The 21,990-nt window shown below is 47.8% G+C and overlaps 9 protein-coding genes across 9 annotated transcripts; 5 read left to right on the top strand and 4 right to left on the bottom strand.

Annotated features, from left to right (window-relative positions):
* Positions 1 to 537: 537 nt before the first annotated feature.
* On the bottom strand, positions 538 to 2,636 carry N7457_009884 (uncharacterized protein; the record flags this gene model as incomplete). The annotated part of the gene is given in 7 exon segments (XM_057180927.1): positions 538 to 590; positions 609 to 663; positions 680 to 1,389; positions 1,451 to 1,895; positions 1,956 to 2,078; positions 2,140 to 2,383; positions 2,452 to 2,636. 7 exon segments carry the CDS (start codon positions 2,634 to 2,636, stop codon positions 538 to 540), a joined length of 1,815 nt encoding a protein of 604 aa, XP_057029313.1.
* An 827-nt stretch (positions 2,637 to 3,463) lies between these two features.
* N7457_009883 (ATP-binding protein) lies at positions 3,464 to 6,784 on the top strand (the record flags this gene model as incomplete). The annotated part of the gene is made up of 8 exons (XM_057180926.1): positions 3,464 to 3,563; positions 3,622 to 3,914; positions 3,964 to 5,217; positions 5,290 to 5,596; positions 5,647 to 5,871; positions 5,937 to 6,140; positions 6,199 to 6,483; positions 6,540 to 6,784. The coding sequence occupies 8 exons, from the start codon at positions 3,464 to 3,466 to the stop codon at positions 6,782 to 6,784; spliced, it is 2,913 nt and encodes a 970-aa protein (XP_057029312.1).
* Positions 6,785 to 8,351: 1,567 nt separating this feature from the next.
* N7457_009882 (lysozyme) lies at positions 8,352 to 9,001 on the top strand (the record flags this gene model as incomplete). The annotated part of the gene is made up of 2 exons (XM_057180925.1): positions 8,352 to 8,603; positions 8,708 to 9,001. The coding sequence occupies 2 exons, from the start codon at positions 8,352 to 8,354 to the stop codon at positions 8,999 to 9,001; spliced, it is 546 nt and encodes a 181-aa protein (XP_057029311.1).
* A 2,294-nt stretch (positions 9,002 to 11,295) lies between these two features.
* N7457_009881 (uncharacterized protein) lies at positions 11,296 to 11,918 on the bottom strand (the record flags this gene model as incomplete). The annotated part of the gene is made up of 2 exons (XM_057180924.1): positions 11,296 to 11,499; positions 11,601 to 11,918. 2 exons carry the CDS (start codon positions 11,916 to 11,918, stop codon positions 11,296 to 11,298), a joined length of 522 nt encoding a protein of 173 aa, XP_057029310.1.
* Positions 11,919 to 13,482: 1,564 nt separating this feature from the next.
* Positions 13,483 to 14,470, top strand: N7457_009880 (uncharacterized protein; the record flags this gene model as incomplete). Its single annotated transcript, XM_057180923.1, has 2 exons — positions 13,483 to 13,777; positions 13,851 to 14,470. 2 exons carry the CDS (start codon positions 13,483 to 13,485, stop codon positions 14,468 to 14,470), a joined length of 915 nt encoding a protein of 304 aa, XP_057029309.1.
* A 110-nt stretch (positions 14,471 to 14,580) lies between these two features.
* Positions 14,581 to 15,261, bottom strand: N7457_009879 (aspartate/glutamate racemase family protein; the record flags this gene model as incomplete). Its single annotated transcript, XM_057180922.1, has 1 exon — positions 14,581 to 15,261. The coding sequence occupies one exon, from the start codon at positions 15,259 to 15,261 to the stop codon at positions 14,581 to 14,583; it is 681 nt and encodes a 226-aa protein (XP_057029308.1).
* A 387-nt stretch (positions 15,262 to 15,648) lies between these two features.
* N7457_009878 (putative ubiquitin-conjugating enzyme) lies at positions 15,649 to 16,814 on the top strand (the record flags this gene model as incomplete). The annotated part of the gene is made up of 4 exons (XM_057180921.1): positions 15,649 to 15,710; positions 15,760 to 15,854; positions 15,921 to 16,681; positions 16,734 to 16,814. 4 exons carry the CDS (start codon positions 15,649 to 15,651, stop codon positions 16,812 to 16,814), a joined length of 999 nt encoding a protein of 332 aa, XP_057029307.1.
* Positions 16,815 to 17,380: 566 nt separating this feature from the next.
* Positions 17,381 to 19,243, top strand: N7457_009877 (uncharacterized protein; the record flags this gene model as incomplete). Its single annotated transcript, XM_057180920.1, has 3 exons — positions 17,381 to 17,713; positions 17,766 to 18,196; positions 18,259 to 19,243. The coding sequence occupies 3 exons, from the start codon at positions 17,381 to 17,383 to the stop codon at positions 19,241 to 19,243; spliced, it is 1,749 nt and encodes a 582-aa protein (XP_057029306.1).
* Positions 19,244 to 19,551: 308 nt separating this feature from the next.
* Positions 19,552 to 21,571, bottom strand: N7457_009876 (GMC family oxidoreductase; the record flags this gene model as incomplete). The annotated part of the gene is made up of 6 exons (XM_057180919.1): positions 19,552 to 19,784; positions 19,844 to 20,447; positions 20,511 to 21,047; positions 21,099 to 21,315; positions 21,360 to 21,479; positions 21,528 to 21,571. The coding sequence occupies 6 exons, from the start codon at positions 21,569 to 21,571 to the stop codon at positions 19,552 to 19,554; spliced, it is 1,755 nt and encodes a 584-aa protein (XP_057029305.1).
* Positions 21,572 to 21,990: the final 419 nt, after the last annotated feature.

Below are 21,990 nucleotides of genomic sequence, written 5' to 3'. Positions count from 1 at the left end.
AAGACTCTCCAAAACTCGGCGACAGCGAGTTTTCTTTTCCTCTTTTCCTTTCTTTCTCTGTCTTAGTATTTTCGTTGAATTGCACTCTTTCTTTAAAGATCTGGCTCGTAACACTTTATATAGAGAATTATATAAAAGTTAGGTCCAATTAGGGTTTTGTTAGGTTATCTGGTAAACCTAACGTTAGGTCTAGTATAGGCCTAGGTCAGGGGGTTTAGCACCGGACCTAACCTAGGTCCAGTGCTAGGTTGGGATATCCGACCTAATTCCGGTGCGTGCGGAAGTCTAGGGAAAATCTATATAAGTTATAAATCCTATAATTTAAGGTATTTATATTATTTATAACCTAACTTAGGGCCCTACTAACCTAGCCGGGTCGAAGGTCATAACCTGGACCCAACCCCGGTACGAAGATATGGCCCTAAAACCCAACCTAAGTTGGGTTGGGCTTTTTTAGGTTCTGCGGAAGTCTAATTCATGTGGCCCCTAGGTACTCACTGGACATTTGGATACCATCGGATACCAACCTTCTCCCTTTCATCCGACGGAAAGTGTTGTTTGAGAATACCTTGCTCTCTCTGCCCAAAGTACTATCGAGAACCATTGACTTCCCCGAAGTTGTAAAAAGAATTCGTAGTGCCCACTGAGCATTCCTAGAATGTGCTAACATCAAGTTCACAAACTCCTGACACATGTCGTGTGCTTCCCCTTCGAGCAGGTTGATTCCAGAGATAATACAGTACCGCAGACTAGGTGTGTTCTCTAGCAGGTATCTCAATAGCACCAAGCCTGTGACCCACCGTTCTCCGGGCTGCGTGAGTTGATCGAGCATCGCTGGTTGTATACACACTGCATCATCGTGCGACTGAAATTGCAGCAACTGGCAGATCAAACTATAAACCATCGCCATGGCGCCGGCTTTGTCTTCGACATTGTGAAAGCCAGGAATAGTTCCATAGTGGGGCCGTTGACAGATATACGACACGAATTGTGCACGAGCTCGGATTGCCGTCCAAATCACGCCGAGGGCAGCCAGTTGCGCGCTAGTCTGCGGGCTTCTTTCAAAGGGGCTGATGATCCAAAGGATGAGCGCATCGCCCGAGGTAGCCTGTGTCCAATGACCTAGGATTCGGACAATGGTAGGCTCTGCAATGAGGCGTCCTGCCTGGATCGCGAGTTTGATTCCATCGCTGCCTCCCAACTGATCAATCAGTGATTGGAGATGTCGACAGACGTCTTCGGCCTCAGACCGCTTGATCCCATAGGGAACATCGGCAATTTGTGCGCGCTCTTTATCCCTGATAGTTGTATCTCCATTTGTTATCGTTCTTCCAGTCTCGTGCTGATATTCCAACTGTCCACGTTCCCAGCGTTCCTCCCACATATCCACTGTGGACATTCCAGACATGTTAGAAAGCAATCGTTGTCCAGGATATCTGAAGTTGCGTACTGCGTTCAATCATCTGCAGCAACAAGGTCCGCATTGTCGCCCCGGCCTCGTTCTTCTCTTTCCGGATTTCGTTCACCCACGCGGCGCAGCTCTTTTCAAAGTGGCCAACCGACAGACCAAGTCTATTTATCTGCCATGCGTTCTCCACTGCAGCCTGATCGCGGATATTCTGAATGGAGCGTTTTATCGTTTCTGCCACTTCCTTATAGCTAGTCGTGAAGTTCGAGTTGAAGGAGTCGAGCCATTTCGACGCTTTCGGTTTCATGTACCAGATGGCCACGTTGACAAAGAAATCAAAATATTGCTTGTAGATATCGGACAGTCGTGCTTGAATGGCCGGGTTTGCATAGAGATCGAGCCACTGGGTACAAATAGCGATGGTGTCTGACAGCTCTGCTACATAACCTGACAACAATTCTGCAATAGCCGAATAGTTGACTGAGGCCTATGAGATCATCGATGAGACTAATTGGCATCCAGTTTGTTCATGCCCGGGAAGCCTCACCTGAATGACCATCGTGATAGCACCACACAAGGTAGATGTGTAGGATGTTTGACTCGGGAAACACTGGAAGATTTGCTTGTGGGAGTTGAGGGAGTGGCATATTTTCACGAAGTTGGTCGCCGCCTACAAACTCTCCGTCAGCTGTCTGAACATTGTCTAAACATCTGACTCAAGTCAGACTTACCTTGCTGTTCGATTTCGTCCATTCAGCCTCCACCTCATCGAGAATTGAATGAATTTGATTTACCGTGAGCTCCCCGCGTTTGCGGATATGGATAGCCAGCTTCTCTTCGGTCGCATTTCGATGCAAGAGTCGTGAGAGTCCTGCTTTGCTCTTGCTCGCTTCTGCTCTCTCCTCTAGAGACTTGAAGAACTCCTCGCATTTGGACTGAAGCGTTTGACGTGCGAATTCAAGTCCTTTAGAAGAACTGGACGAGGACTTTCAGCCTTCACTCTATTGATGCACTGATTCTTTGCCCGTTCCCTGTCGACATACCTCTCGATCGGCGGCTGATCATAATAGATACGATCGATCCGTGATTTCTCATGTTTGTTAATCTCCGTATCCAAATCATCTTGGTACGACTTGACCTGAGAAGCTAGATTCGAATCTTCCTTGATTTCATCTGTGAATCGACGCACCAATTTAGACCGAGACATTGCCCCTGCTGGATCTGTCATGGTGTTGCTCGGCAAACAAGCGGTATACCTACATAAGACAACACAAGAACAGTGTCAATCAATACCGGTCTGCTCAGTCTGGGGTCCGACGGAGAAGACCCAAGCGGCACTCTGGCCCCCTGTCAATTCAATACGGAGTACTCCGTAGTCTCCCGAGAGAAGTTCCAGGTAGGGTGAGATTCGACCGCCTTGTTTAGTATGATGTCCGATTCGACTATTCACGGCCCCCGCATCTACGAAGCGGGTGATGGCAGCTCAGAACTCCTTGGGCATTCAACTAAGTCCGAGGTCGCCGTGGGCGCGTTCCTCTTTGCGGAGTACGGAGTACTCCGTACCGATTACTGGATCACCGGGGATTATGCAGGCGGCTTTGATCAGAATACTCCGTTGTGTACAGAGTACGTGCATCTTCCTTCACGAACTTACTTAAGAGTTGGACAAAACGACTTGACTTGACTTGCGTGGGTGTGGGTGGTTGGGCTGACATGCAGGAAGTGCAGGCCCTCAGTCCCAAGGCGAGCGATAAACTTTACGCAAATATTCTTGCGGAGTACACGACTCCATATCATTCGCTGTAAGCACAGTGCTTATGCAATGTCAGTCACAGGCGTGCAGACTGCTATACCCCGTGAATCACGTTGACTCACGGTCCGGCTTGTTATCCCCCAATCAGAACGGTGCTTTAAGCCACTAAGGACATAATGAGCTGGATATCAGCCGTGTCTTGAGATGTGTGGGATTGCCTAACCGAATTACTAGCTACCAAGAGCTTCAAAGCCTCATAGCCTCAATCGGTTCTTTCATCTTTACCTCTGGCAATTGACACAATGGCGATTATCATAGAGTCTAGCACCCAGGTGACTGAAGTCAAGACTCACGAGGTACAGCTTGCACTGACTGATACTACTACTGTCAATCTAACAACTAGTAAGTCGAAATGATACAATGCATCGTAAAGCTCGGTCGGAGCTGACTAGAGAACAAGTGAGCCAGAGCATTACGAATGAAGGCAATATACAGGAAATTCCAAGTCAGAAGGAGGAAGAGCTTAATGCAATAGATATTTTAAGTTGCAGAAATACCATCGAAGCCAAATCGGAGCTGTCCTCGACCGATGAGAGTTGTGCGGACATGACTTGCAGCAGCAGCAACACTGGAGTCAATATAAACGATGCGATACCCGAGATGAGTAACACAAAGGACCAAGCTGGGATTATCTTTGTTGACCCCATTGGTACGCGGTGGACATTTCCATATGAGAGGTCTAAAACATGGGACGTAAGTTATCCGCGGTCGCTCTTCTGCTCTTTTTGCTGATCATGTGCAGGACACCAAGGAACTGATCAAATCAATCTTTGTTGACGTATATTCCATCGAAAGGCTTGCGACTTATCTTGATGAAGAGGAGAACCTTCGCCATCTTTCACTCATCAAAATCAACCCTGAATACTCAAACATCCTGCCCAGCCATTGGGAAAGTCTGGTCTCCCCGGGATGGGAATTCAAGATTGAATTTTCATTCGATGTGTTCTCCTCAATCCGTGATCAGAAACAGACAGAAACCGAGCAAACTGCGGAAGCCGAGGAGGATACGGAAGATGTCGGAGTGACCTCAGTTGAAGAGTTCAGCAAGGTGGCTTATGTGGCAACATTCCTGGTTCCGGACAGCGATGGCGATTTTCAACGGAGTGATACCAAGCGGCTCAACGACAAGACAATCTTTACCAAGGCTTCCGTGCTTGAAAGTCCTAAATCTGTCCTCGAGGAGCACAGGGAGGTCTATGGCAATAAAACTGCCAAGGATTCCTCTGGCATGGGAGAGAACTTGTTCGATACAATTGGATATCCAATACTTTACATCCACTCGCCCATTCTTCTCAATGCTCTTCATGCTATTATTGAACATCAATCGATTCCAGACCAACTTCCGCGCGTTGAATATAACGCCAGGAACATTGAAAGTGACCTCGAACGGGGCCGATTTGTGTACCCATTCACTGATCTCCATCATTATCGGGGCAAATTAATTCAGTATCGAGAGGACGTGGGTGAGACCCATGACACCGAGTATACCACGACATGTAAAGAGCACATTGACATTCTAGTTGATTATCTCAATGGTTTGACAGTGTTCGGCATGAGGGACGTCGACCTTCTCTGGACCAACGAAGTGCCTAAGACAACTTTCGCATCTATCTGGCTCCTGCTTAAGCCTGGATCCGATGTGTTCGTTCAAGAACAAGGTAAGTTGAATGCGTATGTCATTGAGTCGGTCTCAGGGGGAGTGCGATGGGGTTACGCTAATGAGCGTTCACTGCCATACATTGTGAACGTCTGGAACCTCAATTTTGATGGCCAGGTATTGAGCCGTTCAGTTAAAGAAATTGACATTCCTGTTTTCGATGGTCCACGGGATATCACCTCCTTGCCTTTATATCCGATCCAATATCACGTGGATGAGGATCCCGAGCACTCACACCGTCAGCAACTGGTGGATCGGGGGAAAAGATTTGTTCGTATGGTGATGATACCTACATTCCAAGAGTACACCGGTCCGAGCAAACTGCAAGGCAACCGAACGGTGAGTTTCGAATGCGATATAGATATCGCGCCGCTCATGTCCTAACCCTCTTACAATCTCTCACTTTTACAGTTTAACCAAACACGAGTCGTCATTGATCACACTAGCCAACCATGGAAGACGGAGCTCTCTTACGACGAAAACGCCTACGAACCCATCACAGCAGTCTATGATGTTGAGCTAGGCCAACGAACAAGAGTCCCGCAATGTCTGTGCAAAACATGCGAAACCAACAGTCTGCGCCAACACCTCATCCGACGTCGCCGTTTTGATGAATACGATAACATCAAGCTGAATCCAGATATAACCTTGACTGACCATCAATATATGCTCTGCTGGTCGCATGTCTATGCGTATGTACTAAAAGACCGTGCTTGGGGTACGTAATCATCTTATTCTGTTTGGAACACCGCTGATTGCGGGACACAGATGTGCTGGATGTATCCAGTCTGAGGGATCCTAAGATACAGAAAAATATCATTGACACGTTGGTTCTCAAGCCGGAAAGCAATAAGCAGATGATCAAGGCTGTGTGTGAGATATTTGGTGGAACGTACACGCAGACTTTCACTTCGGACTTCATTCAGGGCAAAGGAGAAGGGCAGATCGTCCTACTTCATGGACCTCCCGGAACGGGAAAAACTCTCACCGCCGGTATTGCTTAACCCCACGCATATGAGAATATATTTGTGGATTGTTACTAAGTTTAGTTGTATCAGAGTCTGTGGCGGAGTACACGGGTCGGCCTCTTCTTAGCATTACTGCCGCGGATCTGGGCCATGAACCAGAGCCACTCGAACGGAACTTGCTTCAGTTCTTCCGGCATGCAAGACGATGGAACGCCATCGTCCTTCTTGATGAAGCGGACGTTTATCTTGAGACTCGATCTGCTCAGGATCTCCGACGAAATAGCATTGTCTCCAGTAAGTTTACTTGAAACACCAAAATATACAAGGCATTATTAACCAATTGCTGGACCAGTCTTCCTTCGAGCCCTAGACTATTTCCAGGGCATTCTTTTCTTGACAACCAATCGCGTGGGAAGTTTCGATGAAGCATTCATGTCCCGAATTCACGTGCAGATTGGATATGATCCACTCGACGAGGACTCAAGAAAGCACATCTGGGACGGTTATTTCAAGAAACTTGCCAAGAACTATGAGAATGATGGCCAGGAAATTCGTTGCTCATACGATGCCAAAGAGTTTGTTCGCAGATCTGATGATCTGCGGGCCCTCGAATGGAATGGCCGCGAGATACGAAATGGTAAGTAGCAACTCCACAATCTCCTCAACTAGACTTGATTCTCACAAACTCGAAAGCATTCCAAACTGCTGTGGCTCTTGCATGCTTCCAGGCAAGGCAAGAAGGCAATTCTATCCCCGAGCTGACCGATGAACATCTTCGCCAAGTTGTCAACATGTCGCATAATTTCAAGAGTTACGTGAAAGCTGTGCGCGGCGAAGAGGAGTCGTATGCTTTTGCGGCGGGTGTCAGAAATGATGCCACAAAGGCTGCTGGGGGAAAATATGCACGAGCGAAAAGTTTGGATGTTCCCAAGTTCTAAAAGCCCTGACCATTTGGCCAAAGTTGATTGCTGGAGCTATAAAATAAGCCCTTTCTCGGCTCACCAGTGATCTTCTAGTATTATGCTTTTGATATTACTCACAAAGATACTTTTTCCCCATAGTCGTCAATATATGAGTGCACTTATTTCACTCGGGCGTTGAAGAAAAAACCTATAGTTCTCGCAGAATATGTACCAGTCAATTATTACAGTGTGACACCGGAGCTGATATAGATAAAGTTACTGTGACAGAGCCATGACTAGGCGAGGTTCTTCAGAGGTTGGTTGCCTTCGTTTACACTAATTACACCATATCAGATGGCGGTGCAGAAACTGCCGCTTTAGGCTTTGGGGTGAGGCTACTGTTCCTAATTGATTAGCATCTAGGAGTAGTACCGGGGGAGTTGGCGTACACTCCCATGTAACTATGGACTACGACTACAATCTTGGCCTTTCAATGTCTTTCGCACATTCTTTTTCTCGCCTCTCATCGCTATCAAAAAGGCTCTACTACCGTTAATCACGATCGGCGATCGACATCCGCGGACTCCGGTCCAAAAGCCGAACCTGCAACCCCTTTAGGCCAGCTTCGAGACTTGAAACCATTCCAAACCGGATTGAGGGTTAGATCTACGGTCTAATCAAATCCCACCCTCGACCTTTATGGGTTCCAGCATAAGGCCACGCGAAGTCTTATCTCTCGATAGTGGCGATTTGGGAGGTTTGCACGAAGGGATTGGACGCTTCAAACTGAATTTCCTCCTAAGGAGGTAAATATTTCAACGTACTTCTATAAACTTGATGATTTTGAAGACGATGTTCCATCTTATATTGTCCTGTCAACTGTTCGAGAGTTCAGCACATACATGGAACCGTGGAAGCAACTGAGTTACTTCGCGAAATAAGTCAACTTTTGGCCTAGCTCATAGTGCTCTAGCCCATTGGGCCTAAGGTAATTCGGGCGTTCACTGACATTATTCAGGATTTTCAGTCTCGTAACCCTGCATGGCTCTATGTAAAATATACAACGGAGTTGGCTGGTTGGGGCAGGGGTGATAACTACAAAACGCACTAATCCAGCGCCACCATCCTAACTAATAAAAGGAGGCGTCCACAGTTAGTATGCCAAGGCCTTACATGAATGATGGCCATAGACATTCAATTCATTAGGAAGACAGAATTTGCATTGGAAAGAGCGGAGAAAGAGGTAAAACAAGCAGTGCAGTACCAAGATCGCCTTGAATATGAATTTCTAGGCTCATATAAGCCAGAAAGTGTACCTGGGCGCGGCTTGAAAATTAATATAAAACCACGCGGGATAGGCTTAGGTGGCTTTAGATCTCCCATGGTTGGGAAATGCGGCAAGCTTGGAAGGGAATGGGGCCCTGACAACTCTATATGCAACTACATGTCTAGTACGGAGCAGTGGAACCATCCTCCAACAAACTTGGCAGAAAGGAATGCATTTTCAGGTCTCAAAGTGACAGGGGGAAACGTATAAATCATCAATATACGCCGTCCAATTGCCCATCAAATCCTCAATACAATCCCCACGCCAAGAACCGACATGTCTTTCAAACTCCTCCTCGTCGCCCTGCCAGTCCTGGCAATCGCCTGCACTGGTCCTGGAATCAACGATAATGGCCTTGGCCTGATCAAGAGCTTCGAGTCTTTTGAACCTGAAGTTTATGATGACGGCTTCGGCAACCCCACCCTCGGCTACGGCCATCTCTGCGGTGACGCATCGTGCTCAGAGGTGATCTACTCAATCCCCTTGACCGAGGCGACAGCGAGCCAGTTGTTGGCCGATGATCTGGTGGTAGGTCTCTACACATATCCACTCCCTCACCTTCGAAACATCGAACCTCGGAACCCAACTACGCACTGGGTAAGTAATGAATGTGTCATCTGACATATAAACAGACCTATCAAAATGGCGTGACTAATGCGCTTGCAACTGCTGTCACTCTCAATGACAACCAGTATGCCGCGCTGGTCTCATGGACTTACAACGTTGGTGTCGGAAATATGCGGTCATCTTCCCTGGTCAGCCGCATGAATGCCGGTGACGATGTGTCCACTGTGGCGGGTGAGGAGCTCCCAAAGTGGAACAAGGCTAATGGTGCCGTGGTTCCTGGTCTGACTCGCCGCCGTAACGAGGAAGTTGCGCTGTTCGATACTGCTACCGATGGTAGTGCTTTGCCCGTGGGTTGTTGAGTCGGGAACTTAGATCAGTACGCCTGAGCTATCTTTCTGTGAGAGATGACTCGGTCCGATTGTTTTTGAGCAATAAACCTGTAATAGGTGCCCCTAATGCCATTTTAATGTCTACATGAATCTAGCCGCAACTCCAATAGCAGTCTTTATAATATTATCATACTTGCCATTGCCTAGGTGCCGGCTAGATCGGTGATTGATGTTGTAATTTTATTTGAAGACTACAACTCTTCCTCGCGGCAAGCGAGCATCCTTGAATTGTGTTATACTTAAACCACCGACGTGGTAGATATAACCTGTTTGGATGGTCAGATGACCATCCTCTATTTGTGTCCCTGATCTTGTCCTAGTCTTCCTCCTTCTTCCATAGCATCATCCAGAGAGACTGTGTTTTCCCAGATCTGCCTTCCTTCGTAAATCTCTGACATAACCATGCAGTTTTGCCATATGGAAGACTGGACATCTCCCGGGGTTTCCTCCACTGACGGACTAGTAGCCCTTAAGGAGGGAAATAGTTGGAGAAAGCAATAGAAAAAGGAATACGGAGAGCTATGGGATGCTACGGAATTTCATGCTCGAACCTTCCGAACCATTCATAGTGAATGTATTAGCATTTAGCCTATATGTTTGTAATGGTGAGTATATTTGTCACTTTTAAAGATTTAGTTAGGGCATCTTACTTATAGCGTTTCTTCCAAGTCTCTCGCTATTTAGATAATTGAGTTAGTATTGATATTGAGTCATTTATTTGGAAATATGCGATAGAAGTTTCTCTAGCTCCTTAATAACTGAAGCCGAAATGCGTTTTCGAGGGTTCGAGACTTCAAGTGCCTATTTTCTAACATGGCCGATGAAAAGGCCGTTAGAGAATTCCGCTAACAAAGCGGGCTAGGTAAAAGCACACTCTTTGGATAATGATGCTATGGAAGAAGACGGAAGAAGGAAGACCAGAGAGAAAAGTGAGAGAGGGTATGAATAAGAGAATGGTTCCATTAAAATTTTCACTATAGATTCTAATCACAATATCCTAATATGTCTATATATTTCATATACAAATATATCTTTCTTAAGGGTAATGCCTTTATCCTATCCGGTAAGATATATATTTGGTATATCGCAAGGTGCACCATTGGTTGCGAGCTGCCCACACAAAAGCAGCCTGTAATTATGCAATTATACCATCACGAAAAGAGTCTCGGGGCTCGTGATAGATGGAGTAATAGAAAGTGCACGGGCTCTTGAGCATCCAGGGAGCTTAGATATAGATAAATATTTGAGACACGCCATTTGCCTTTCACTGCGTGTTGCTAAAGAGGTGCAGGTGTGAATCACATGATGACCAGTTTGTACGAAGTATGGCGCACATTATTCTGCTGACTGAGTCTGACTGGACTAATCTTCCTTGGGTTTTATAAATCAATTTCGCGAGCCTGCTGATGTATAGCCCCCTCACAGTGAATATAAGTTGAACGTATAGCGGCAGGTGGCTTACAGATAAGAAGGCTTAGCTTTATACCGGGCATTTCGAGGCTGAGAAGGGTGTGCTCGACGGGATCCATCTTCAGAAACTACCTTCCTATGAGATCTGCGTCGGCGCTACTATATATATGAAGATAACTTTACCTGGGAGGTATGGCTAACGTATGGATTGGATGTATCCTAGGACTACGAATGAATTTTCAGCGTGGGAGATAGCCGGAGGAGTAGCCCTGGTGAAGTGAAGTGTCAGTGTAAATTGGAAAGACATTGTGTTCCCAATGTCACAAGATAGGACTATATAGTATATGGTACCTAGCAAATGCCGTTGTCCACATGTATGCACAAATATGGTCATTCTACTCCTATATCTGGAATAGCCCTTGTTATTTTGTAGGAACTGTTGAAAGGTTTATTCTCCCAACGTTGCGAAGAAAGAGCACCATCTTCCTTGGGGCTACCTTCGAGACCCCGGGTGAAACGCCCTACACGCGGTAGTTGATTATTTCTTGTCCAAGGTTTATCGCGAGTCAATTGGAAAAACTTCCTAAAAGATGCAGGAATCTATTGCCAACATGTTTGCTCTAGGGCGAAATGATAGCTTAACCATTATATGAGGCCATATTTATCTGACAGACGTTCAGCAGCATGAAGACTCCTGGAACCTTCCCTAGTATGTAATTGCTGTTGCTGTTGCCAGTTATGCTACGAATCAATATATGCCGAACATTATTCGTGTACTTTGGAGGCAAAATTTGAATCGAACAATATTTTTCGGGTCCTAATTAGCGACCATGAAGAAAGGCCATGGAAATTCCTCAGAAGATAAATCTAAGCAGATGCCGAAGAACAACGTTCTCATTGTCATCGCTGCCAAGTTTATTGTGAAAGATCTTCCCAGTTCTTTTGGTATAATCGCGAAGCTCTGCCAAACTCGGAAACATGCGCACTCGGATTTGCTTTTTATCACTTCGAGCCCACTCCAGGAGATCAATGATGTTAACAAAAACACCTCGGACGGACTAGATCCCTTCATTAGCCAAAATTATCATCAACCGCCTTCATTGTCTGTTCCGAAAACAGAGTGGCTATGCAAAAATATTGAACTCAGGTGATGACTTACCTTCACACCTTGCGCACAAGTCATAGGCAATGGCTTGATCTCGAGAGCACGACAAAGAGAGTGCCAGGATCCGAGGTCATCCTCTGCCCCAAACCAAAGTTTCACTTCTTCTTCCAAAGCAGACTGATATAGTGCCCAGGCTGCTTTCTCTGTTGGATTATGTCTTCTCCATCCATTGAATCTCTGTAGCTGAGTAAATAGCTGCGAGGGAGATAGCTCCCTATCGTAATCAAACCCATGGAATGATTGGAAAAACACATCAAGTGGAGTATTAAGCGGCGCAATATGTGCTGAAGAGTTCTGGATATGTTGGTCCATTGCAGCTTGGCTACCAAACCTTCTATTGCAAGGATGACAATGATGTGATATGGTATGAGCTGGGGAGCTTTGAGAATGTTGGTCCAATGCACTTTGGCTGCCAAAAGACCTGCCGCAAGGCTCACAGTCGTATGATAAGACATGAGCAGGCGAGTCTCGAGTATGCTGGTCAAGAGAATTCTGGTTGTCGAAATATCGATTGCAGGGTTCGCATCGCAATACCACAGCATGTGCTGGAGAATCCCGGAGATGTTGCCGAAGCGCCTGTTGGCCATTGAACCACCGATCGCATAGGTCACAACGGTCCATAGTAAAGATCGTGGGGACTCAGGGTAGAAAGCTGAAAGAAGAAAGGTTTTATTGATATACCTGAACGAAGCAGGTTGTTATATGTCACTGGACTGAGAGACAGCCTGATTGTCGGTGCCTGGAGGCCCGAAGTACCAGGCATCAAAGCATAGTCAAACGCCGCAATATCGCAAAGCAACTTGGAAAGTGCCTCTGAGCCTATAGTCATTTTGAAGTAGTCATTTGTATGCTATGAGTTGGCTCAAAGATGAGTTGGCAGACCCCGCGTTTACAGGGGTGTCGACAATCCAAGCCTCTCGCCTCACTGCGCAGTCAATGTTGACTCATTTGGGGCTCTGAGTTGGCAGCGCTAAATAGCAGGCAGGCTGATTTTGGTTATTCTACGGGTTTCTCGACATCTCTCTGGCGAGTTTTCGTGGCGTGCGCTAAATTTTCCAACACCTCTCACTAATCTCAATGCTGCAGTGGTAAGTGCTTTCCCGGCGATATGTCCCTCTCGTAAGAAGATGAACATTACTATTTTAGCACATTCTATAGCATTCCGCGAAGTAGGGTGTTTAGCTATATAGTACATATCTTGAGAGCGGTAATGGCAGTTTGATATAGCAAACTCTAAGTTGCTGTCTCTATAAAACCGTGCGGTTACATACATCTATGCGGTATTCCGAAGTACAAAAACAAATAAAATTGAAGAATCTACCAAGCGGCTATAGGGATCTTATTCATTTACGGAACTAAGTACCCGGACAGCGGAACTATAGATAGGCGTTGGTTATATAGAGATCCAATCATCCTCGAGGTCCCCCATTTTGGCAACGGGTACAAGTTAGAAATTGTCGTAAATTTCCTAGAAAGATGGGAAAACATCCAAAGCTGCTAGTTTACATTGTATCTGCTCTACGTCATCTGATCGGGTTCTCCTTGGCTCTTTCCATTTTTCTTTACGTTTACACAGAAGGATGACATATCTTATGTACGATGTACATATGTATGTACATGTAGGAGGCCCATACCAACGTTTCGAAGAGATCTACCCTATAGCCACATGATCCCACCAAATCAAGAGACGAGAGAATGATCAGGATCTCCAGCCAATGGCGAAGATGTCGAATTGCCTTATCGGCATATCGCTGACATGTGAAAATGGACCGATTTTTTCTACTTCGATTTTATGTTCTTTCTCCTATAAACATGCAGGAAATAACCGATCTGAACTCATATCACCTTAATCCCAATAGAGGACTCGGGATTCACTATGTTTCCCATCCCGGCATCGGTTCGGCGTCGTCTGCCCTACCTATATTCATCCCGGCCCGCGTCTAAGTGCGCCGAGTTAAGCGAGGACCCGCGTGGGCCGGCGTCCGAACCCAATCTCCCGTATCAGAGTCACTCCTCACCAGCGGTATTCGAGGCACAACGACCTTCCACGGCCAGCGATGATCTAGACTTCGACTCCGGCTGCGGAGGACCGGACAGTCCGCGAGAGGAGATAGGATCCCCGACGAAGTACGAAACCGAGTCTGGTCTGAAGTGGAATCGGATAATATCCGGTAAGTCCTCGTGGAGTTATTATATAGATTTATCAACTGCCCGGTCTTAGCTGATAGTTTGACGTTACTGAAGCATTCAACCTTCTCCGCAATGCGGGATACGAAGCGCAACAGCCGCAAGCGGATGTTCGTCTGGCTCGGTCGCTTTACATCAACTCTTTGGTTTACCTCCTGGATGCATTGCCTCCAGATCTGACAGATGAAGAGACGTCTATACTTCAGCGCCATATCCCTGAGCTGATTAGGGCGGAGGTATCATGTCCTCAGCGTCCTCGGTACTCCTACGGCCAGAGTTCTCCAGTAGAGCCCAACGCGAGATCTTATTTGCACAAAATCCTTGCCTCGGTAATTTTGCAGTTTTTCATTCTCTTGCGGTTTGTTCTACCGTATGTGAAGTCGTTGGTGTGTCGGCTATATGAATATGAGCGGACACATCGCATCACCGAGCGCATTGTGACTACAACACTGGACGCAGCCGATGGGTTGGGGAAAGGGGGTATCAACATTGGCGCTGCGACTTCCAAGTTCAATGAAGGGCGGGTCGGTGCTGCTGTGTGTAATCTCGCAGCTTGGTGGATGGAAGGCGTAGCGGGAGGTATATATGAAGGGGTTGGGGAGGGGATGGTGCATCTGGGTCTCTTGGGACAAGATGCGGATTTAGATAGACTTCACTTGCAATCCACGAATAGATAGGTTTGGTTTATATAGAGTATACACCAACGAGAGCAACGTTTCAGTGCGGGATATCAAAAGCCATAGGGTTACCAACATTGCATTGATGTTGAGCTGCAGTATATTATTACTCAATCCTGGGTCGCAAAATCAAGCGCAGCATGGGAGAGAAGCCGCGTTGTATCGACAACCTTGATCCCGCAGTTCTCTTCCCCGAGAACAAGCGGCAACTCGGTACAACCAAGAATAATGGCATCACATCGTGTGGCAAGGTCCTTAGCAATGCGCACCAACTTGTTGGTAGTCTCCTCTAGGAAAATCCCCTGGACTAGCTCTTTTTCGATTGCATGCATGACGATTGCCTGGTCAGAATCAGACACATAGACGGCGGCTATGCCTCTCTTTTGCAAAGGACCATCATACAGACGACGGTTGACAGTCCAGCTTGTGCCGAGAATACCGACATTCGTGTAACCACTTTTTTCGCAGTATCCAGCGGAGACGTCAAGAATACTGAGAACAGGGATCGTTGATTCGACTGCAACATCGTCAAGCACAATATGTGGCGTATTGGCACTGATGATAGCAAACCCCGCACCTGCTTTCGCAGTACGGTTAATAGACCCAGTGATTGTTGCTGTCAGGGATGGAAGGTCATCGGTCTTGAGTGCTTGTTCCAGGTCTCCGTAGAGAGGAGTGTGAGTGATGATTTGAGGGTAAGCAATGCCCCGCCGCGCTGCTTCTCGTCCAATTTCTTGGTGGACGATAACACCGCCTTCGATAGTTGGGATGCAGATTCCGATCGTTTTCATGTCGATTGTTGTAAATGGTACAGAGAATTGAGGTAAAAACAGCAGAATGTTAGACGGACTCCGGGCTTTATATGTTCACATCTCAACATGGTGGTAGATGTTCAGCCGCAAATACTCCGTATACATCATACATAGCCAGGCCTCCCGTCCATGAGTGGTTGTTTGGCCAATCATATCCTTGAACCTTCAGTAGTGGATGCCGTCATAAGAACTTGACTCACATTATCCCCTAGATTAAATTTCTCTGGAGACATTCGCTGTCCAGGACTGGGTGTGGCGTCGTCCAGGAAGCTCCCAGTTGAGTGATTCTAGATCGGCGATAAGCAATCGATAAGCCAAGGTGCTGTTGTGGTTTCTAACTTCCGCCTCGACCTGCCAAATGTAGAGATGTCGACATCCAGGCTGCCCTGTATTCCTTCGCTTCGAAAGCAGCAGCTCCACCTGGAATTGTGAGACCTTCCCCTCATACGGAAAAATTCAAGTTCTGACTTCCCACAGTGCGAGCTTGAGACATGCGGCACCGCCAGGGGTTTACGCGAGCCTCGCGCCGGGGGACCCGACACTCTGGAATGCAGTGATCTTTGTTCGCTCAGGTGAGTGGACATCAATGATCTGCTCGATGAGCCGGAAAATTTAGTGGCGACTAATCTGCATCGCAGGCCCCTATGCCTCAGCCATCCTCCGATTCCAACTTCGTTTCCCGGACACCTACCCTGATTTCCCCCCTTTGGTCACATTTGCGACTGATTTGTTCCATCCGTTGATTGTGCCCCTCACGACATATACTTTCAGCACGGGGTCCGCCAGCGATGATCCTGTCAGCGCAACAGACGATCAACGATTACCGCCCGGCGGGTTCAGTCTACGCCATGGTTTCCCTCATTGGTTCGGTGGGCCACAGCAGAGCGGCTTCGGGTCGAGGAACACTTCACGAAACGTAAGCGGTACCAGTGCAAGTGCTGCGTCATCGGTGCGAGGAAGCTCTGCCGACCCAATTACAGATGATGGAGGCCAGTCGAATACGGACGCTCCAGCAGAGGCAGCGGATGATGAGGACAACGATGTACCAACGCCGCGTCTGGCACAAGTGCCATCTCCAAATCAATTTGCGGAACGAAGGAGTGTTGTTCCAGTATCAGAGATTTTGAACTACATTCGGTCCACGTTTGACGACGAGATGGTTTTGGATTCAGTGCCCGTTGAAGTTGCAGGAAATCCTGGAGCATGGCATGCATGGCAGGCACATCGCCGGGGTGGTATTGGTCGGGGACAGCTGAAACGGGGAAGCCCGCAGGCTCGGCTTCCGGGCGACTGGCACTGGGATGGAATTTGGGCCCGAAGAGTGAAAGATGAGATTGAAAACTCTCGCTCCGAGCCGATGCTGTATGGAAGTGCTGCTCGCGGGGGAACAGATGAAATGGTATGCCTCTTTCCACTTCCAATTTGGGGAATCCGACTAACCCATCTCTCAGATTCGGTTCTCGCGCCTGGATGACACTACCTCGAGCTCAGTCAAGAAAAAGATGGCTGCCATGGCAGAGAATGCAATCTAAGTGCGATCATGATACCCAAATGCTCCTTACCTGTTTTGTTTTTTTTTGTTTTTTTGAATGTTTATAGACTCAACCTGGGAAAGTGCTATTGATCAGCTGTCAATCACTGTCAATCACCGTCAATCACTTCGCTCTCTCCAACTTAGTCTTCGGTCCTCTGGGGAGCAGGAGCATATGACTGCAATCTGCTTTACTGCCTCATCTCCCTTTCCCCCACATCAATATATCCCAGCACAATGACCTATAAGCTATCATATGATATCAAGAGCTCAGCTTTAATAATTGCATTGATCCTTGTTCCTATCGTCGTTCTCATCTGCGTTGTTGTGATCGCTCTTGGGTGTTCCAACTACTGGAGTATTCACTCCCTCGCAGAATTTTGGCTGTCGTGCCTGTCGTGTTTTGGTCTCATCAAACAACAGAGACGAAAGAAGATCTCCTCAGACTCCGAGAACTGCCCCACGACGAGCCAGTCGACCTCAACCCGCGCGACGGAAGCCTCAGATATTCGATTCGAATTTGAACCACCTGCTCTCGTCAGAGAACATATTTAGTCACTTTCCACTATGGAGGGCGGAGCTACACCGCTCACCGCGCTCAAACTCCGTACCCAATGCACCACCCCCAGCAAGCACAGAATCAGCTCATCGTCTAGTTCACTCTCGAGCTTGTCATACCCGCAAATCCCTTCGCGCCGTTCGTCTCTTTCTGCGAGCGTGGAATACGATTCGAGCGAATTAGAATACGATTCGAGCGAGTTGGCGACGTCGACCAGAACCCCGTCTCTTAGTGATAGTCTTTACAAGATCGATGTAGTGAAGATCCGCCAAGAACACGTGGCTTCTCGCCATATTCGCAAGGCTGGTCTTGACGTGAAGGAAGACCCATTTGTCGACAATGTAATTGCAACTCGACCTGAAGATACCTGGGTTTGCTGACTCTTTACTTCAGACACCACGACGCCGTGTTAATCGTCGAGTGGGGCTTATGACACAGAGTGGATATCAATTAGCGCCACAACTGCTTGTTCGCTGGAGCTCTGGTTCGTATGGTGCTCTAGAGCCATGTCTCTCGTCCAAGTCGACCTCGGGTTCTAGCCTAATGGAGCCTCCAGAAGATTCAGCCTTGAGACGGAAATGCAGAATGGATAGCACCCAGTCGTTATCAAACTTCATGCCTCAAGGTCCCTCCAGATTGCTTTGTCCGTTGGAGCTCCCTGTCACGTTTGCCAGTATGAGATCTTACGCAGGTGGGCCGTACATGGGTATAGATTCCATGTTTTTGTGGGCCTCAGTAATTATATCGGCTGACGTCGAGCCCATCTCTTTGCCTGAGACCTCGGGTCTTGCATCTCTTGATGTGATTATCTTGTTCGACAGCTTGTAAGTTAGCTGCCTTTTGCACAATCTGCTAAGAAATCCAGTCTTGGCTGACTATCAGACAGGCAACAAACTTCTGTGAGCATTTTGACTCCCATGGTCTTGGCATCATCAGTGCTTGCCTCGAACTTGAGTACCAACCGTGACCGGATAGCCATGGCATGTGTTGACGGGAGTGCGAGAAACGGGTATGAGCTCTTGCTTCCGCTGGGGTTCCACTCCTTTGAAACGTCAAGATCTGCTCTGAATGACTTCGCTCTGCGTCAATTGAAGAAGAAACCGAAAAGGTATTCTAACCTGAGTAAGTCCATTCAACAGGTATCTCAACTATTTCATCCCTCTCCAAGAGCAGCGTTTTGCCATTTGCTGTTGATCTCCGCGGATCCACCAGAAACCCTATTTATATCCGGCGTTGACCCTGCCATTGGATTCCATACTATTTCCCCTCAACTCTCATTTCCACTTGCCACAGCACACCACCCACTTGGCTGGCACATCTTTTATGATGCGAACGCGGACGATCCACGATCCAGTGAAGTTCATTTTATGCGAAAGGTCTCCAAAGTTGTTCGGCAGCTTCGTACCGGCCTCAACCCCGGAATCATCTCCAATCTGAGACTATTTTTGGATCAGGGCTACGGATGCCAGTTCGAGTCCGCAATGGAAGACTCCCATTTGGCACGGTTACGGCCAGGAGAGACTTGGACAACGAAAGTAAAAATTGGTGTGCCGATCGAGTTCTACCAAGAAACTCAACTAACTGGACATCCCATCCTCGAAAATCTAATCAGTCAAATCAACTGTGTTCTGAAAGCATATTCTTCCCAACCGACTGCCCAACATGTTCTCAGTGCGCGTCTGAGATATCATCACTCTCTGCTTCCGACATCGCATGATATTTGCTTGGAAACCCATTGCACCATTTCGCGCACTCCGGATGTGCCATTTCGTCTTCCGAGCGTCAACGACAAAGATTCGCGGCTAGTTTCGTATGAACTTGATGATGAAGCTATCAGTATCAGCTTGGGGTCGGCAAGCGAGTGCAGTTGAGATCAAATGTCTGAGCTTCCGCTTTTGTGGGACATTTCATTATTCTTACAGGCGCCCTCAACAGACACGAGTCATGCGTTATATCCGTCCCTGTATAGGAGGGTTCTTTGTTCTTTATGCAGTATAATTTAATGCAGTGCAACTCGCCATTTGCTTGTTCAATTCCATGAACTACGGTACTTGTACCTAGTACACAAGCTAGGACTAGCACTGGGAATGATGTCGATACATGTATCATGTTTTTCGAAGCAGATATAAAGATCAAGGGAATTTTTCCACATTTTGGCAAACCCGTAGAACAACAATCATCAAATCCGAGAAGATATATTGCCCGCCATCCGCCACGTCTCCTTGATCAAATCCGCACACTTCTCTCCAATGCCATAGGCTGGCATCTGGGTATGTCCTCCATGCAAGGTAGGCATGACACTGCAATCAGCAACTCGCAGCCCAGACACGCCCCTTACCTGTAATTTCTCATTAAGCACAGCCATCTGGTCATCATCATTACCCATGGCACAGGTGCCTGCCGCATGGTAGCCTGTAAACAAGGGATCAGTAACGCAACCCTCAGACAACCCCAACACACCATCAACTCACAAGTCGTCGCATGCTCCTTCACATACGGAACCCACTCCTCCCTCGACTTATAAGTATGATGATTCAGATTCGGCGGCCAAGACCCCTTAACAATATCCTTCGTCCCAGAACCCTGCATAACAATCTCATTCGCAAACCTACAAGCCTCGCTCAAAACCAACACATCAAGCGGGTCGGCCAAATAGTTACAATCAATGACTGGGTTCTCCAACGGATCCGCTGATTTGAGTACCACCGTGCCGCGGGACTTCGGCGCAAATAGCTCTGCAATTATTGAGAACGCGTACTGATTGTCAATCGGGGGCTGGTCGTATTGCTTTGGTCCACCGTAGCACTCTGTGCTGAAAAGTTCGATGTTCGGCTGCTGCGGTGTTAGGCCCATGGGATCACGACCGGGTTGGCGGGAGGCGTTTTGCCAGAGAGGTTCGTCTTTCAGGCGCTCGTCTAGTCGGGCGAAGGCGAAACTGCCGAATGGGAAGGTGGATAGGAAGCCTGTTTTCTTGTCTTTCCATTCAGCGTATGTTTTCTCGAAGTTGTTGGCGTGGTGGACATAGTGGTCGGCTGTTAGGCCTTTCTTTTCGGTCTCGTAGAACATGAATACGATCTGAAGTATCGATTATTAGCATCGTTTGCGATGGTCAAAATGGGCTGTGTGGAGATTGCTGACCAAGTGGTCCATTAGGTTCTTGCCTACGCCTGGTAGATCCACGGTGCAAGGAATGTTGTGCTGTTCCAGCTCTGCCTTGGGACCGATGCCAGATCGAAGGAGGATTGCGGGGCTGCAATAGGCACCTCCGGAGATGATAATCTCTTTCCGGGCATAGTAGATCTTAGATTCGCCATCTGCGGTTCTTGTGGCCACACCAGAAGCACGAGTCTCAGTTCCCCGCTTGCTGAATATGATTTTGTCGACTGTGGTATCGGTCTTGATGGTGATATTGTGACGGTGATTCTTGTTGGTAACGAAATCCGCTCCCGTTGTCCGAAGACCTTGGTACACTGTGCGAGGTACATGGCCACACCCATGTGCAACATCGCCAGTGCTGAACATGTCATGGTGCAAAGGCATGCCTTGGGAGACATAAGAGTTCATCAAGAGCTTCGAGATGGGGGCCAGATCATGCGGCTCTATGTGAAGTGGCCCGGAGCGCCCATGACTCTCTTTATCAGCCTTGAACCATGCCTTCGGATGAAAGGTCTCCGACTGTTTATTCTGTTGGTATTGGCCTCAGGACTCGGGGACTATGCCACCCACCTTTCGCATGTACTTGAAGAACTCCTCGCCGCCCCAGCCTTCGAGTCCCCAGTCATCATAGTCCTGCTTGCTGCCACGAATGCAAAGCGTACCATTACATCCACTGGATCCTCCGAGGAAGCGGCCGCGACTCAGCTTCACCTGGCGGTTGTCGACTCCTTTCATGGGAGGGGTCACAAGGTTCCAATCGGTATCGGCATCGAAGTTATTTGCCCATCTAATCTGTCAGGATGGAATATGCACACATTGGATTCAACTCACCCGCCAGTCATATGAACATTTTCCAGGTCTTTATTGTGTTGTCCGGCTTCGAGGAGTAGAATCTTGGCCTTAGGATTCTCGGCGAGACGACCGGCAACTACACACCCCGAAGTTCCTCCTCTAGCCTATTGTCAGCAATAGCATGAAGGTATCTGGTAGCTGTCTTACCCGCAGACAATATAATCAAAAGTATCTTCGATGGGCACAGCCATGATGAGGTTTCCCACGATTGCTCGAAGACAATGACCGTCCAAGTGCCAACAAGAGGTAAATCCTTTAAGCTTGTCCACGCTTTAAATGGGCCCAAGCTGCGGGGCTGCTGGAATAGATTCCGCATCGCTTCGTCCAACTTTGCAAAGTTGAGGGGTACAACATAGATCTGAGCGAATCTGACCGCTTGGACGTAGACCCATTCTCAGGCATGACCAAATTTGGGGGTCGACCCGGCTCGCAGTACCTACACCGTACTTTGCTAACTCGTTTGATTGGGGAACTGAGACGGCTCGGGGCCCCCGAGTGGATTCATTGTGTTAGGGCCAAAACTAGAGTCCACATTCCGCCTGAGGCTGTATGCATTTGGATCCAGCCTTCGGTTTATGCCGAAGTTTTTCCGTAGATCTTCGGTGAATGG

Source organism: Penicillium paradoxum (assembly GCF_028828445.1).
Source record: "Penicillium paradoxum strain IBT 22861 chromosome Unknown utg000007l_segment0_segment0, whole genome shotgun sequence".
NCBI lineage: Eukaryota > Fungi > Ascomycota > Eurotiomycetes > Eurotiales > Aspergillaceae > Penicillium > Penicillium paradoxum.
The sequence above is the reverse complement of the archived record's forward strand: the minus strand, read 5'-3'. Positions and strand labels throughout refer to the sequence as shown.